This window comes from Papio anubis, chromosome 20 (genome assembly GCF_008728515.1).
Source record: "Papio anubis isolate 15944 chromosome 20, Panubis1.0, whole genome shotgun sequence".
Taxonomy (NCBI): domain Eukaryota; kingdom Metazoa; phylum Chordata; class Mammalia; order Primates; family Cercopithecidae; genus Papio; species Papio anubis.
The window spans coordinates 2,202,437-2,219,746 of record NC_044995.1 but is presented as its reverse complement, the minus strand read 5'-3'; the positions used below and the strand labels follow the sequence as shown (position 1 = coordinate 2,219,746).

The following is a 17,310-nucleotide window of genomic DNA, read 5'->3' as shown; positions in this document are numbered from 1 at the left end:
TGACTGGGTATTAATTAACGTTCCTGTGACCCACTCCTTGGGTTCAGTTAATTTGCTAGGAGAACTCCCTCATAGAATTCAGGGAAACACGTTTACCAGCTTATTATAAAGGCTGCTACAAAGGATACAGATGAGGAGATGCACGGAGCGGCGTGTGGAATGGAGCGCAGAGCTTCCACGCCCTCTCCTGGAGCACCACCCTTCAGGAACCTCCTTGTGTTCAGCTATTCGGAAGCTCCCTGGACCCAGTCCTTTTGGGTTTTTATGGAAGTTTCATTATGTAGGCATGATTAATTATACCATTGGCCATTGGTGATCAACTTCACCTGCAGCCTTTCTCCCCTCCCAGAGGGTTGGAGGGGGGCTGAAACATTCCAACCTTACAGTCCCACTTTGATTATTCCAGTGACCAGCCCCCATCCTGAAGCTACTTAGGGGTGGCTAGCCATTAGTCAACACATGAGCATGCAAAAAGGCACATCACTTTGGAGATTCCAAAGATTTTAGGAGTTGTGTGCCAGGAAACAGGACATGATGAATATCAAACCTGTATTTCCCAGTACCACTGGCCACCTGTGGTCTTCAAACACGGTTCCCTTATATCCAAAGAATATACAACTCAAAAGGTTACTACTGGCCGGTTTGTTACTAGAACTCCATTAGGTCATTAATAATTAGTCCATCACATTATATGATTATGTCTCCCAGGCTGAGACCAGTCAGGTTTGCAGGTTTCTATTCAGTCTTGTCAGTTTCCAAAAGCAGGCGTGATCTCAGCAAATATATAGCTTCCCCCTTTCAGGCATTAGGTATAATTGAGATTAGAGACAATGTCACCTCTGACTCTGAGCCTCTTTCAAAGTGTTGATGTAATACTGGAGTTTTCTTAATTCATAACTCATTTATTCATTCCTTTACCCTCATAAATGTTCCTTCATCTCTTCATTTATACCTGTTGTCCTGAAGGAAGAAACTGAGGCAAAATTAATATAAGTAGAGATTTTATTTGGACCAAGGTTGAGGACCAGCCTGGGAGCCTCAGGTTATTTTGGGAAGTGCTCTAGAGAACAGATAAGCTCAAGCTTTTAAAGACAAAAGGATACATCAGGAGAGGAGTGATTACAAAGGGTATTTTTCAGGAACTCTCATTAGTTTAAAAAATAACATTGATGAGTAATTGGCTCTACCTTGTTAAATTACAGGGTGTAAGTGATGGTGTCCGTGTATGGCATTGTGAGGTTGATGTGTAGCTGTTTATGGAGTCTTACTCTCGAGTCCACAAGAGTCAGTGGCTTCGGGGGATGAGTTTTTCTCAAGGTGGGGAGTGGGACATGACTGCTCCCTCATTCCAGTTCCTCTCTAGGCTCTATCATCTAAGGGGGTTTGCATTACTCAAGGAAGAGTTTATTTTCTTTCTCATTTTTTCCCATTTAGTCAAAATCTTTCTTCTCGTAAGCATTGATCAAAGTCTGAGTGTCAGAGTGTCCCTCGTCACTAGGAAGGCTCACTTTAGGGCAGGCCTGTTCCATGTGGGGGAGGGGGAAGGAGATGGCTCAGTGAGGAATTTTCAGAGTGTCCAGAAACTGAAGTAGGATGGCCTCACAGAGTAGCAAAAAGAAGACCTGAATCAAGTCACTGATTTATACAGCTGCGTCTTGTGTGTTGAATCATCTCTATTCTTTAAGATACCAGGATTTTCATTTTCTTGGAAGTAAAACAACAAGATTAGTAATTTAAATAGTAGAAATATAATGACATAAGGATTATAATGAAAACAAGAATGTATACGCCAGAATGAAAAAAAGAGCCTTTTCCAGTTAGGGAGCCAACTGAAACCATCATGAGGAAAATGAAACCCAGCTTCCGCTTTGGGGACTTACTGTAGCCAACGTAGAATTCAAGATTCAGTACAAACTGCAGGCAAATAATAAAAACCCAGAAACAATGGTCAGGGCTAGAATCTCAACACAGATGTGCTACTGAAGCATCGTTTTTCTCTCTCCAGTCCCCCAGTTTTACCAAAGACACTAATAATAGCAGGACCAATTTATTCTCAAAATAAGTGTTATACTGTATTTGCATAAAGTACAGCAGGATTAGTGACTGACCATATAGACTCCTTTTAAGTTGGCTTTTCTGGAAAATGAGGAATTTCAGATTAGACTTCCCCCCCCACCGAGATGTAGTTTTCCTCTTGTCGCTCAGGCAGGAGTGCAATGGCGCAATCTCGGCTCACTGCAACTTCCGCCTCCTAGGTTCAAGCGATTCTTCTGCTTCAGCCTCCTGAGTAGCTGGGATTACAGGCACCTGCCACACACCCGGCTAATTTTTTTTTTTTTTTTTCAGACAGAGTCTCGCTCTGTCGCCCAGGCTAGAGTGCAGTGGTGCGATCGCGGCTCACTGCAAGCTCCGCCTCCCGGGTTCATGCTATTCTCCTGCCTCAGCCTCCTGAGTAGCTGGGACTACTGACGCCCACCACCACACCCGGCTAATTTTTTGTATTTTTAGTAGAGACGGGGTTTCACCGTGATAGCCAGGATGGTCTCGATCTCCTGATCTCGTGATCCACCCACCTCAGCCTCCCAAAGTGCTGGGATTACAGGCGTGAGTCACCGCGTGCAGCCACTCACCTGGCTAATTTTTGTTTTTTCACTAGAGACGGGGTTTCACCACGTTGACCAGGCTGGTCTTGAACTCCTGACCTCAGGTGATCCACCCGCCTCGGCCTCACAGAGTGCTGGGATTACAGGCATGAGCTACTGTGTCCGGCCTTTTTGTTTGTTTTTTAACAGTCTCGCTCTGTCGCCAGGCTGGAGTGCAGTGGCGCAATCTTGGCTTACTGCAGCCTCCACCTCCTGGGTTCAAGCAGTTTTCCTGCCTCACCTTCTGAGTAGCTGGAATTACAGGCATGCGCTACCACGTCCAGCTAATTTTTGTATTTTTAGTAGAGACAGGGTTTCACTATGTTGGCCAGGCTGGTCTTGAACTCGTGACCTCACATGATCCACCCACCTCGGCCTCCCAAAGTGCTGGGATTACAGGCATGAGCCACCGCTTCTGACCTAGATTAGACTTTTAAAAGCCTTTTGAAGCTGTAAAGCCAAGCCAAATATTCACCATCAGACTCTGCCTGTACCTTACAAATCAGGTGAATTCCTTCCCGACATCCCAGAATATCTTGAGGTTCCTAGGCCTGTCAGAAAATGACTTTTTTTTTTGAGACAGGTTCTTGCTCTGTTACCCAGGCTGGAGTGCAGTTGCACAATCGTGGCTCACTTGCAGCCTCGACTCTCCAGGCCCAAGCGATACTCTTACCTCAGCCTCCCTAGTTGCTGGAACTACAGTCATGTGCCATGAAGCTCAGCTAATTTTTTTATTTTTTTGTAGAAATAGGGTTTCACCATGTTACCCAGGCTGGTCTCGAACTCCTGGGTTCAAGCAGTCTGCCTGCCTCAGCCTCCCAAAGTACTGGGATTACAGGCTTGAGCCACCAGCAAAATAACAAAGTAACGTTCTTTTTTTTTGAGATGGAGTCTCGGAATCTCCCTCTGTCTCTATCACTCTATCACCCAGGCTGGAGTGCAGTGGTGCAATCTTGGCTCACTGCAGCCTCCACTCCCAGGTTCAAGCAGTTCTCCCGTCTCAGCCTCCCTCAGCTGGGATTACAGTTATGCACCAACACGCCCGGCTAATTTTTTTTTGTATTTTTAGTAGAGATGGGGTTTCACCATATTGGCCAGGCTGGTCTCAAACTCCTGACCTTGTGATCCACCTGCCTTGACCTCCCAAAATGCTGGAATTACAGGCATGAGCCACCGTGCCTGGTCCATAACATTCTTTACTTACTGAAAGGTCAGGGACCTTGTAAGGGAACTGTGTAGGTAACAAACCAGGCCACTCTTTTTCCAGGTCGTTGGGTTTATAAAGTCAACCCCAATCTTTGAAAGCAGTCAGGTAATATCTGAAAATATGCTATTCCAGTCAAAAAGCCTTGGTAAAATAACCAGTGTTTTCAGTGTGTCCTGTTACAAAAGGAAACAGATTCTTATTGTTTTGTTATGCAAATAACTATATTGCCATAAAATATATTCATGAATAGTTTGTGAATTCTAGAGAAATCAGATAGAGAGAAAGGTACATGTTTCAATTTTGCTCACCAAAATATACTTTACCCAGCCAGTTGTGGTAGCTCACGCCTGTAATCCCAGCCCTTTGGAAAGCCAAGGCAGGAGAATCACTCAAGTCCAGGCATTCAAGACCAGCCTGGGCAACACAGTGAAACCCTGCCTCTGTTAAAAGAAAGTTATTATTATGTTTTAAAATAAAATAAAAAAGAAATATAACTGGACTTGGTGGTGCATGCCTGTAATCTCAGCTACTCAGGAGGCTGAGGCATGAGGAGAATTGCTTGAACCTGGGAGGCGGAGGTTGCAGTGAGCCAAGATTGTGACGCTGCACTCTGGCCTGGGCAACAGTGAGACCCTGTCTCAAAAAATTTAAAAAAAAATTTTTTTGAAAAGAGGAATCAGCACTGTTTCAAACAAAAAGCCGTAAAAACCATTTCAGTCCTCCATCAGTTCAGGCCTGCGAACAAATAATTAATTCTTGTTCTACTTGATATTGTATTCATGAACCATCATTTTTTTGTTAGAGTTCTGAAAGTTTTTACCTAGTTCAATGGTATAATCCCCAAAGTTATCAGAAAACGTATTCAAGAATACTTGTCATGGTCTTTTCTGTGAGTTTCCTTGAAGAAGCAGCAAATTTTTGACAGTAGCTGATTGTAAAATAATTTTTTTTTTTTTTTGAGATGGAGTCCCGCTCTGTCGCCTAGGCTGGAGTACAGTGGTGCAATCTCAGCTCACTGCAATCTCTGCCTCCCGGGTTCAAACAATTCTCCTGACTTAGCCTCCCGAGTAGCTGGGACTACAGGCGCATGCTACCACGCCCGGCTAATTTTTGTATTTTTAGTAGAGATGGGGTTTCACCATGTTGGCCAGGATGGTCTCGATCTCCTGACCTTGTGATCTGCCCATCCTCGGCCTTCCAGAGTGCTGGGATTACAGGCGTGAGCCACTGCGCCTGGCCTGTGAATCGTGTTCTTATGTGTCTTGGAATCTCTTATCCCCTTGTGACAGCAGAGTGCTTCGGGTATCAGAGTGACCAGTCCCTTATTCATACCTTTCCGGCTGAGCTAGAGTCCTTACTGGTCTTCTCCTAATGGGAGGCCCTTTAAGACTCCAACACGTCATGCATGGAAAAACGTCCCCATACCTCTGCAAAGTCTCTGGTTGCCTAAAGAATCCAGTGGGTCAGAGGGGTCTATTTTCTCTTCTCTTTGGGGCAAGAAGACTTACCCTCATGCAGCTTAGTTGGAAGCAGCTGCAATTTAAAAAGCATGCTGTTGGCCGGGCGCGGTGGCTCAAGCCTGTAATCCCAGCACTTTGGGAGGCCGAGACGGGCGGATCACAAGGTCAGGAGATCGAGACCATCCTGGCTAACACGGTGAAACCCCATCTCTACTAAAAAATACAAAAAAAAACTAGCCGGGCGAGGTAGTGGGCGCCTGTAGTCCCAGCTACTCGGGAGGCTGAGGCAGGAGAATGGCGTGAACCCGAGAGGAGGAGCTTGCAGTGAGCTGAGATCCGGCCACTGCACTCCAGCCTGGGTGACAGAGCAAGACTCCATCTCAAAAAAAATAAAAATAAAAAAATAAAAAGCATGCTGTGTAATTTCAGCCCAGAAGTGCAGCCACCAGTGCCAGAATGCCAGTGCCATGACCCGGGCCTCCTGCTGTGAAGCAACCGTGGAAAAGGCAGTTTCCTTTGTTCCCCCTGAAACCCCAGTCCCTTGCTTGTAGACAAAGATGGAAACCTTCCTTCTAGAAAAAGAGAGGGAGAAAAAACCACTCAAAGAAAGTCTAGACCTCACCTGACAAGAGAGGGGGTCCAGATTCAGGAGCACTCACCCTTTTGCCCCCAGTGAGACCTGTGGAGTTGGAGGAACACAGTGGGTTTGTTCTGGTACTGAGCATCGAGTCCAGGGGCACGCAGTGTCTGAGGGGGTACCTCTGAATCCTGCTCACAGGGCCGGGAAACATTGACATAACTGAGGAAACTGAGGCAGAATTAACATAGAGTTTATTAGGGCCAAGGTTGAGAGAATTGCAGCCCTGGAAACACTTCAGGTTACCTTGGGAAGAGCTCTGGAGAACAAGGGAGAGGCTTGAGGGTTTTTGGTTTATTTTTAGAGACAGAATCTCACTCTGTCACCCAGGCTAGAGTGCAGTGGCACCATCATTGCTCACTGCAACCTCAAATTCCTGGGCTCAAGTGATCCTCCCACCTCAGCCTCCCAAGTAGCTGGGACTGCAGGTGCATGCCACCATGCCTGGCTAATTTTTTTCTTTATTGTAGAGATGGGGTCTTGCTGTGTTCCGCAGGCTGATCTCAAACTGCTGAACTTCTGCCTCAGCCTCCCAAAGTGCTAGGATTACAGGTGTGAGGCACCATGCCTGGCCTGCTTGAGCTTTTAAAGCAAAAAAAGGACAAATGAGAAGAGGGATGATTATAAAAGATGTTTTTCAGGAAATATCATTGGTTTATAAAAATAACATTGATTAATAATTGCCCATCCATTGTGGAACTAGAGGGTGTGAGTTACGGTGTCTGTGGTTCGTGGCCATCTAGAGTCCACATAGCACGTGGCTTCAGGGGATGAGTACTTCTCTTAAGTGAGGAGTGGGATGAGACTGCTGTCTTATTCCAGTGCCTCTCTGGGTCTGATGATTTAAAGGGGCTCACCAGATAATTTTTCTTTCTCATACCCAGCCTTTTGGAAAGGACATTGGAATTGGCCACTGTGCTGGGTCTGGGTGGTAGGCAGCACACTAATCTAGCACATGCCTCCCCTCAGATCACTTCCATTCGGATAGGGTGCAGTTACATAGGTGCGGGACTAGTGGGCTATTTTTACCACCAGGCTATATAACCGCATTCACTGTTAGCCCCAGTTTCGCCAGATGGTGTGAAAGCACAACCCACTCCCATCCAGCCCTTGGGAATTCTGACAGAAGGTTTAAAAACATAGTTACGGTTTCTTAGGAATTACCCCTGCTTCCAGCACTGTAGGTATATACCCTTGGTGCTAGGACCACTACATCAGGTAGGGGAAAGAAAGAGAGAAATAAAATTTGTAATTACTGTACCAGCATATTTCTGCCTTGGCTAGAACTGCAGAGTCACACCGACATCTTCCCCAACCCTCTTCCCCAGATTCTGCATGGAACGGTGCAGCTCGGGGAGTTTGAGAAGATGCTGACGGTTTGACTGAAACAGGGATCAGAAGGCGGCCCACCAGGAGTGAGCTGGAGATGCCCGGTCTCTCTTGGGATGGGATTCAAAGGCTTAGGGAAATTGGAATACTTGAGTGGATTTGTCACTTAAAACCCACTCACCCACACTGGAGGGTCCAGAGAACACACCTTTTACCAATACTTTGAGAAGCAGATTTGTGAGGGGGCCCTGGCATCCCTGGTTGCTCCTCTCTGCAGGCTGGACCTTACGGTGGGAACCACAGTCACTCAGCTGTAAAACTTACATGCAGTGGGAACAATTAGATCCGGGAGAGGCAGGGGCCAAGTGTCAGCACTCAGCTGCTGAAGGCAAGATGTCTGTCAGGAACACAGAAGCAAATCCACCATTAGAATAATCTGACTGTTGCGCCCCAGTCGGAGTAAGGGCCTATAGGGGGCCTGGTGATGAATGGAGTTTTAGCTCAGGTCTGACTCTGAGTGGGTTGAGTGGGTCCCTGGACCCCTCCTGTGGTTATTTCCCCCATTCCAGCTGCACAATTGGAATAAGTGTACTCAGCAGCTGGCGGAAAATCCCCATGTGGGTTCCCTAAGCTGTGGAGTAAGGGCCGTTATGGTGGGAAAGGCTAAATGGAAGCCATAGAGCTGCCTCTACCTAGGAAAATTGTAAATCAAAAACAGCAGCACATCCCTGGAGATTGTAGAGATTAGTGCCACCATCAAAGACTTGAAAGATGCAGGGGCGGAGATCTTTACCACATCCCCACTCCGCTCTCCTGTTCAGCCCTGTGCAGAAGACGGCTGCATCCTGGAGAATGGCAGGGGATTATCGTGAGCTCACCAGGTGGTGACCTCAGTTGCAGCTGCCGTACCGTGCGGTTTCATTGCTCGAGCGGGCGAATGCATCTCCTGGACCTGCCGTGCAGCTTCTGATGTGGCAGGTGTCCTTTCTCCATCCCTGTCTGTGAGACCCACCAGAAGCAGTTTGCTTTCAGTTGGCAAGGCCAGCGCCACACCCTCGCTGCCTGCCTCAGGGACATAACCATCCTTCAGCCCTGGGTCACAGTTTCCCTCACAGGGATCTTTGCTTTTTAAAAAATTGTCAATGAAAATTGTTACTAATTTGTTATCTTTTTGTTTTAATAGCTTTTGGGGTACATGTGGTTTTAGTGACATGGATGAATTGTGTAGTGGCAAAGTCTGAGATTTTAGCGCACCCATCACCCAACTACCGTACACTGCACCCAGAACATACATTTTTACCCCTCACCCCCTCTCACCCTGCCCCTTCTAAGTCTCCAGTTTCCATTATACCACTCTGTATGCCTTGCATACCCATAGCTTAGCTCCCACTTACAAGTGAGAACATACGGTGTTTGATTTTCCATTAGTGAGTTATTTCACGTAGAATAATGGCCTCCAACTCCATCCAAGTCTACAAAAGACATTATTTTGCTCTTGTTTTTGGTAGGGTAGTATTCCTTCATGGAGACATTGATCACCCTTCCGTTCTGCAAGCTATCACACTGGTCCACGACACTGATGGCATTTTACTAATTGGACCTAGTGAGCATGAAGCAGCTACTCTGTACTTACTGGTAAGACAGTGTGGAGTGAGGCAGTTCTCCTAATAAACACCCTCTCGTGTATATCCACATGCATAGGTACAGTCATGCATTGCTTAACAACGGGTACTTTTTGACAAATGTGTTGTTAGGTGATTTCATTGTGTGAGCACCATAGAGTGTGCTTAAACAAACCTGGATGTTACAGCTTACTATGTACGCACCTAGGTTAGGTGGCATGGCCGAGTGCTCCTAGGCTACATGCCTGTACAGCATGTTACTGTGCTGAGTGCTGCGGCAGCTGTAGCACAACGGTAAGTATTTGTGCATCTGAATGTAGAAAGGGGATAAAATAGGGCCGGGCACGGTGGCTCATGCCTGTAATCCCAGCACTTTGGGAGGCCAAGGTGGGTGGATCACAAGGTCAGGAGATCAAGACCATCCTGGCTAACACGGTGAAACCCCGTCTCTACTAAAAATACAAAAAATTAGCCAGTCGTGGTGGCGAGCACTTGTAGTCCCAGCTACTCTGGAGGCTGAGGCAGGAGAATGGCATGAACCTGGGAGGCAGAGCTTGCAGTGAGCTAAGATCATACCCCTGCAGTCCAGCCTGGGCAACACAGCGAGACTCTGTCTCAAAAAAAAAAAAAAAAAAAAGATAAAATAGGCCGGACACGGTGGCTCATGCCTATAATCCCAGCACTTTGGGAGTCTGAGGCAGGCAGATCACAAGTTCAGGAGTTCAGGACCGGCCTGGCCAGCATGGTGAAATCCCATCTCTACTAAAAATACAAAAATTAACCAGGCGTGGTGGCGGGCGCCTGTAATCCCAGCTACTTGGGAGGCTGAGTCGGGAGAATTGCTTGAACTTGGGAGGCGGAGGTTGCAGTGAGCCAAGATCAAGCCGTTGCACTCCAGCCTGGCAACAGAGCAAGATTCCGTCTCAAAAAAAAAAAAGGAAAAAAAAGAAAGAAAAAGATAAAATCTAGTATACCTGTTGAGGGCGCTTACCATGAATAGAGCTTCTAGGACTGGAAATTTCTCTGGGTGAGTCAGTGCGTGAGTGGTGAGTGAATGTAAGGTTAGGACAGTACTATATATGTCTGTAGGCTTCATAAACACTGTACACTAGATTCTACTAAAATTTATTTTTTAAAAGTTTTGGTTCTTCAGTAATAACCTTAGTTTACTGTAACTTACTTTATAAACTTTTTAATTTTTTAAAACTTTCTCACTTTGTTGTAATAACACTTAAAACACAGATGTACAGCTGTACAAAAATACTTTCTTTATATCCTTATTCTGTAAGCTTTTTTCTGTTGAAAAAAAATTTCTTCTGCTTTTTAAACTTTTTTGTTAAAAACGAAGACACGAACACAGACATTAGCCTACACAGCCTACACAGGGTCAGGAGATCAATATCACTGTCTCCCGCCTCCACACCCCGTCCCACTGGAAGGTCCTCTGGGGCTGTCATACGCATGGAGCTGTCATCTAGGGTGACAGTGCCTTCTGGATAGCCCTGAAGGACCTGCGTGAGGCCCTTGAGAAGGTGGTGGTGTTTTCAGAAAAACGTCCATGGTGGTTTGCTTGGCGTCTGTTTTCATCATGGATTTGTGTGAGTCATGGCGTTGCGCTAAGACACTCCTATGGCTGCACTGTCACTAGGCAGTAGGACTATTTCAGCATGTTTATCTTCTGGGACCACACTCGTATATGCAGGCCATTGTTGACTGAAACGTCATTATACAGCTCATGACTGTATATGTGTCTCTTGCTCTGTCGCCCAGACTGGAGTGCAGTGGCACGATCTCAGCTCACTGCAAGCTCCGCCTCCCGGGTTCACGCCATTCTCCTGCTGAGCCTCCCGAGTAGTGGGGACTACAGGTGCCCGCCACCACACCCGGCTAACTTTTTTGTGTTTTTTTAGTAGAGATGGGGTTTCACCAAGTTAACCAGGATGGTCTCGATCTCCTGACCTCATGATCCACCGGCCTCGGCCTCCCAAAGTGCCGGGATTACAGGCGTGAGTCACCGCGCCTGGCCCGTGTGTGTGTCTCTCTCTTACTGGTTCTGTCTCTCTGAAGAACCCTGACTCGCACGATGGATCTGCCCCTCATTGGGTCCTTTTCCAGAAGACACACCTGTGTTCTTCTTTCCTGTCTATGCTTGGAACTTGGGTGCAGACCTAGGCCAGATCTGGGGACTCCTTCTGCGCTCCCTAACCCTTCCTGGGATCTCCTGGTTTTTGTTCTGTGGCTTTGGGTTCCTTACAGCAGAGTCCAGCACAGTCAGTTAGAAATGCGTGGTGCCTTGCAAGCGGATACTGGTGCCTGTACACCTGCAGCATGGATCTGTGAAAGTAACAGGAATCGTCACAACCGCTGTTTAATCCAGCACTCGCCATGGCCCAGGTTGTGACCTTCATGCAGTAATAACTCATTTCATCTTCACAGCTATCCTGCACAATGGAGACTTTCTTTATCCCTGGTTTATAGGTGAGGAAACCAAGGCCCAGAGGGTAGTTCCCTCCACTGAGGTTGCACAGCCAGGAGCTGGCAGCTCTGTCCCAGAGTCAGGCCGTAAGCAGGGCATGCGCAGCGGGTCCGAGTTTCTTGGCACAGCACTCACCCTTAGCTCAGGCAGTGCACCCTGGTGCTCTCTCCTCTGACTTACTATCCAGAGAATGCTGGGTGTAACTTGCCAGAGTCATTCACCAGAAACTAACACCCTAGGGTGAAAACCATCATGTCAGGCCTCAGGCTGTCCCTGGGCAGCAGCATTTCCTGCCCTGGAAACCTGACTTCCCCCAGCTGCCTGCATGCCTCAGGCGGGCACGGCTCCCATCTGGGCTGCAGCTCATTGTCTGCGTGTTGGAGATACTCAGAATGCCCTGTTACACCTTGTACTGTGGGTCCGCTCCACGTGGGATTTGATGCTGCTCTATCATCCCTCACCCTCAGTTTTAAAACCCAAGCAGTTCTGAAGAACAGTTCTGCTAAGTTTGGGCAACTCATTCAGTGGCAAAACCTGACCTGAACTACGAAGAAGCTGCTGGTGGTCTTGGTTACTCTCCAGTGGCATGTCTGGGGGTTTTGCTGCAGAAATGGCCATGTGTGTGCGTGTGATTGCTGGGTACTGCCCTGGACCTGCTGGGGGTGTCCTGTGATAGAGCATGTACACCAAATCGTGGGGGTTTTTTTGTTTTGTTTTGTTTTGGGATTTTTGGAGACAGAATCTCACTGTGTTACCCAGGCTGGAGTGTGATGGCACCATCATGACTCACTGTGGCCTTACCTGGGCTCAAGCAATCTTTCCGCCTCTGCCCCCCAAAGTAGCTGGGACTACAGGCATGCACCACCACACCTGACTAACTTTTTTTTTTTTCCTAGAGACAGGACTCACTATGTTGTCCAGGCTGGTCTTGGACTCCTGAGCTCAAGTGACCTCCCATCTCAGCCTCCCACAGTGCTGGGATTATAGGCATGAGCCACCGCACCCAACCATCCACCAAATCACTTTACTAAAATCCAAAAAAATTCCCAATCCCCAAATACATGCAGCCCCCAGGGCTTCTTCCGGGATTGTGAACCTGTGTTACCATTTCACCAGCTCCAGACATCATTACCCATGAGTACTCCCCACTGAAGGTAATGCTTTTAGAAACAACTTGTTTACTTAGCACTGTGGATTCACATGCAGTTGTAAGAAGTAATGCAGAAATCCCAGTTTTCCCTAAAGGTGTATCTGGCATAACTACATGAATATCACAGTCAGAATACTGACCTTGATACAATCCAAATGCCACTTCTTTAAAAAAGAAAAGTTCCATGTGAAGTTCTGACTCAGTGGGCCTTCAGGAGCTGAGTCCCCTCTGGTCCGGAGTGAATGACCTTCCCTAGGAGCAGGAGCCCAGCAGGGCATCTTCACTGTCCCAGCTAGACCTCGCATGTCGCAGCAGCTGCAGTAGCAGCGGGCCTTGGGATGAGCACTTGCCTGCTGCCACCTGGCATTAAGTTTTCACGACAGCCCTCCAAGGGGTGCTGGCACCACCCCTACTTTCTAGAAACTGAGGGAGGCTTGAGACGTGAGGCCGCCTGCCCTGGCAGGCCTGGATTCAGACCCAGGAGGCATAGTCCCAGAGCCCGCGCTCATAACCACTGACTGCCCCACGCTGCCTCCCTGGAGGGCGTGCAGTGTGCCCTGAGGCCTAAGCAGGGGAGGTGGCAGAAGGGGAGCCCCTCCCAGCGTGCATGGCGGAAATCAGGAGCCTGGACTTTGGCGCAGGTTAGCCTGGAAGAGAAGGGAATCCTGGCTTCTGGGTGGGCAACTTCACCTCCCCGGGCCTTGGTTTTCTGTCTGTCAGATGAGGATTGTGAAAACACTGCCATGTAGAGGTGCAGGGAGGATAAATGAGCAAGTGAATTGCTCACACGGTATTAGGCGCATAGTCAGTGCTCCAGAAGTGAGCTGTGTATTATTACTGCTTCCACTGTCCCTGTTGCTATTCCCACTCCCTTTCTCCTGCCTGCACTGTCATTGTTTGCCTTCATCTTCCTTCCTAGCTCGCCCGCCCCCGGAGAATAGGAGAATAGGAGACTGGCGGGGAGGAAATGCTCAGTCACTCATTCATTTGTTTGGAGAAAGGGGGGAAGGGAAATTCATTCACTGCTGCAAGCACAGCTATGGCTGAGCCTCAGCCCTGCCCTCACAGGGCCCCCTTCCAGTGCGGTGGACAGACCGGTTCCCAGCAGGGCTCATGGCTGGAACAAGGGAGCCCAGGGGCCTGTGGGAGCCCAGAGAGGTTGCCTGACCCAGCCTCTGGGGCTTCCTAGAGGAGGGGACAGTGGGGCTGAGACCTGGAGGAGGAGGTGGAGGTGCGAATGAGGTGCTCTGGGCAGGGGCAGCCTGCACAAAGGCCCGGAGCCAGCACGCCAGGGACATGAGTGGTCTGGCTGGGAGGTATAGAGGGGGTGGGAGGAGCCGCATGGGCTGGGACAGATGCTGATTTGGACACCAGCCAGGTGTGCGCACATAACCGCTCCCCAATGGGAAGGATGCCAGGGGCTGCCTGGTGCTGTCTTCCTCCCCTGCCTTACACCCACCCACAGCCCAGGTGGAGCTGCCTGGCAGGGTGCCCTGGGCCTGCCCAGACAGGGAGGAAGCCGTGGCCTGCTAGGCATGGGCTCTTCTCACCCCGCTTGACACACACACCTGTTCCCAGCGTGGATGAACCTCACCCCTCACCTCTGTCACACCAGCCTGCAGGGGTCAGTGGGTGTCTCTGTGGAGGTTTCTGACTCACACTGCCAGGCTTTCCACCAGAGGCCACCCCTGCTCCTTGAGGGCCGGCCCTGGGGCCTCCCAGTCTGTCCTCTGGCACAGGAGCTGTGGGGGTCCGCTCCTGGGGAGGCTAAGGCTGGTGGGCAGGTCAGACAGGGTCTACATGACTAAACTGAGACTCAGAGAGGTGAAGTCACTTGCCCAAAGTCACACGGCAAGTAAGTAGCAGAGCCAGGATCCGAATCCAGCTCCCAAATCCAGTCTGCTTTTCAGGTTAGAAGATCCGAGTTTGCAGGAATTGGAGTAAATAAGATGGGGAGAGGGGAGAGGTTAGGGCTCCCTTCACTGGGAACTTGCTCTGTCCCAAAGCCGAGCGCCCCACGCCTATCGTCTGATCTGGTCATCAGCGCAGCAGCCCCAGAGCAGGGACCGTGAAGAGCAGTGGGCGCCCACGTGGAGTTTCCTTTCACCTGGCACCACTGTGCAGAGTTCACAAGCATTCACCCGTGCAGCTCTCACAGTGGCCTTCTGAGGGAGATACGGTTCTCAGTCCCACCTCAGAGGGAAACTGAGCCACAGAAGCAGACTCACCTGCCTGAGGTCACCCAACTCATGACCTACAGAGCTGGGATTTGAACCCAGTGTCCGGGATCTGTGACCCTCAGTTCCTCTCTTCAGTGGACGAAACAGGGAAATCCTTTGTCCCGGGCCTCCCTAGAGGGTGAGCAAGGGAAGTGACAGCACTCGGTGTTGCTGCCCGCCTGCCCCTGCTGCGTGCCAGGCCTTGTGTGTTACTTATTCCTTCCCACAGCCCTGGCAGGGGAGCCCTGTGTCACCTCCCTGTTAGAGATGAGGTAACCTGGGCTTGGGGAGCCCATGTCGTCCAGCAAGTCATTGGCCCTTTGCGTGAGTCTGGGCTGTTCCTGTGACTGTAGACCCGGCCGGGCCCTTCCTCTCATCCTCCTGCCGCCTTGGTAGTCATGATAGTAGCATCAGGACGTGTGCTTGGGACGCCGCTCGCCCCACAGGGATTCTTACAGGGCATCCTGAGCCCATAACCCTCAGACAGGCAGTTGTTTGATTTTAGCGCACTCTTGGCTAAGATTGATGAAGTGCACCCGTGCGGGCAGCTTTGCTGTACCCAGTTTTGGGGTGCAGAAACCAAGGCTCAGAGGTTAAACATGTCCAGGGTTGCACCGTCAGCACCTGGCGCCCAGGCGGTCTGACTTCCGTGTTCATGGAACCCAGGGCTGGGCAGCCTGGGGGCAGCCACTGTACCCCCACCTCAGCCTCAGCGTGCACACTCCTTCCCTCCCCACCAGGTTGTCAAGGTGAAGCCCCATGACAAGGACGCCAAAATGAAATACCAGGAGTGCAACAAGATCGTGAAGCAGAAGGCCTTTGAGCGGGCCATCGCGGGCGACGAGCACAAGCGCTCCGTGGTGGACTCACTGGACATCGAGAGCATGAGTGAGTCGGGCCCGGGCGCGCCATGCTCCAGCCCAGAATATTCCACGCGGGCCCTCTTCATTCCCTGGGGGTGGGGGTGGGCTCAGGGGTGGCCCCTTGTTCTGTCCCCAGCCTGCTGTCTGTCACTCCTCTGCCTGTGTTCCAGGGCACTCCATCCACAGCCCAAAGCTGGGCCTCACGTTTCCCAGTGAGCAAGACTGGGGAGCCATGGACCCACTGCCAGTTCACGGGCCCTCCCTCCGGGTAGTAGCACAGGCCCCACAGGCTGTGTCTGATTCACCTCTAGGTGCTGAGAGGATCCAAGTGATTGTTCTGGATCATCCCACCGATGATTATTGAGCATCTCCTATGTGCCAGGCACTGTCCTAGGCACTGGGGGTACAGCTATGAACAAAGCCCTCCCTGTCCTCATGGAGCTGATATTCTAGGAGGGAGATAAGATGATGAACAAGTCACGAAATGAATAGTGCTAAGTGCCATAAAACTGAATAGGGTAAAAGGATGTGGGTGAAGGTAGAGAGGGAGGTCAGGAAGAGGCCTCTGGGCCAGACCTGACCCAGGAGGGGACTCTTCACTTGCTCCGTCCCTCTCTCAACCTGTGTGTCCAGAGCCAGGTTTGCCCCATCCCTAGGAGCGAGACCTCTTCCCCACTCACAGTGGCTGTGGTCACTGACTCTCGTGTCCCCCCTCGTTCACACCCCAGCCATTGAGGATGAGTACAGCGGACCCAAGCTTGAGGATGGCAAAGTGACAATCACTTTCATGAAGGAGCTCATGCAGTGGTACAAGGACCAGAAAAAACTGCACCGGAAATGCGCCTACCAGGTAATGCACCTGTCAGGTACCGGGCACCCGGGAACCCTGGGGTGGCATCACAGTGCTGCCAGCCATGGGCACTGAGCAAAATGACAGGAGGAGGGCGGCAACGACAAGAGGAGGGCGGCCACGACAGCCAACACTGAGCAGGAGTCGTGTGCCAGACACCGTGCCAAGGGCTTCCCACAGAATCTCATCTCATCCATCCCACAGCAGCTTGGGGCGGTGGCGGGCAGTGCCGTTTGACAGATGCAGGGACAAAGGGCCAGAGAGGTCAGGGTGAAAGGTGAAGAAGCAGCGGAGTCTGTTGCTTGGAGTTCTCATCCCAGGCTCTTGGGCAGCTGTGGCTGCTGGTTGTTGCAGGCTGTTTGGGACCTGATGGTGGCTCCTAGTCCTGAGACCATCCCCTCCTCCGAACCAGGAGGGCAACTGGCCACAGGGTGTTAACTGGTTGAGTGAGACTCGGGCTCTGGTATCCTATCTGGACAAGGCCCCCTGCCCTGACCTATCAGGGACTTTACCATAATTTTGGGGATCTGCCGAGATCCACCACCTCCTGGGTTGGTTGTGAGGATGCGGGACTTCTTGTGAGTCAGGTTGACAGGCAGGTGACTCTTACAGGAGTGTGCAGGCCATGTGGGAAGCTGCCACTTGATAGGTCCTAGAGAGCCAGGCAGCCTGGGTTCAAATCTCTGCCTTCCCACATACTAGCTGTGTTCCTGTAGGCAGATGGCTTCACTTCTCTGTACTTTGATTTCCTCCCCTGTACAGTGGAGATAATCATATCGTCTCCACCAAGGGCTGTGGTAAGGAGTAACTGTGTGTAATCCACATCATTGCTTCAAATAGTGCCTAGCACATGGT

At 50.1% G+C, this 17,310-nt stretch overlaps 1 protein-coding gene across 2 annotated transcripts in view; it reads left to right on the top strand.

Annotated features, from left to right (window-relative positions):
• The window catches only part of PPP5C (protein phosphatase 5 catalytic subunit), a 41,190-nt gene that overhangs the window by 10,410 nt on the left and 13,470 nt on the right, over positions 1-17,310 (top strand). For both annotated transcript variants that reach the window (XM_021931221.2, XM_003915749.3), the window contains exons 3-4: positions 15,483-15,630; positions 16,334-16,455. In XM_021931221.2, the coding sequence (XP_021786913.1) occupies positions 15,483-15,630; positions 16,334-16,455 (270 nt within the window). The remainder of the gene's footprint in view (positions 1-15,482; positions 15,631-16,333; positions 16,456-17,310) is intronic.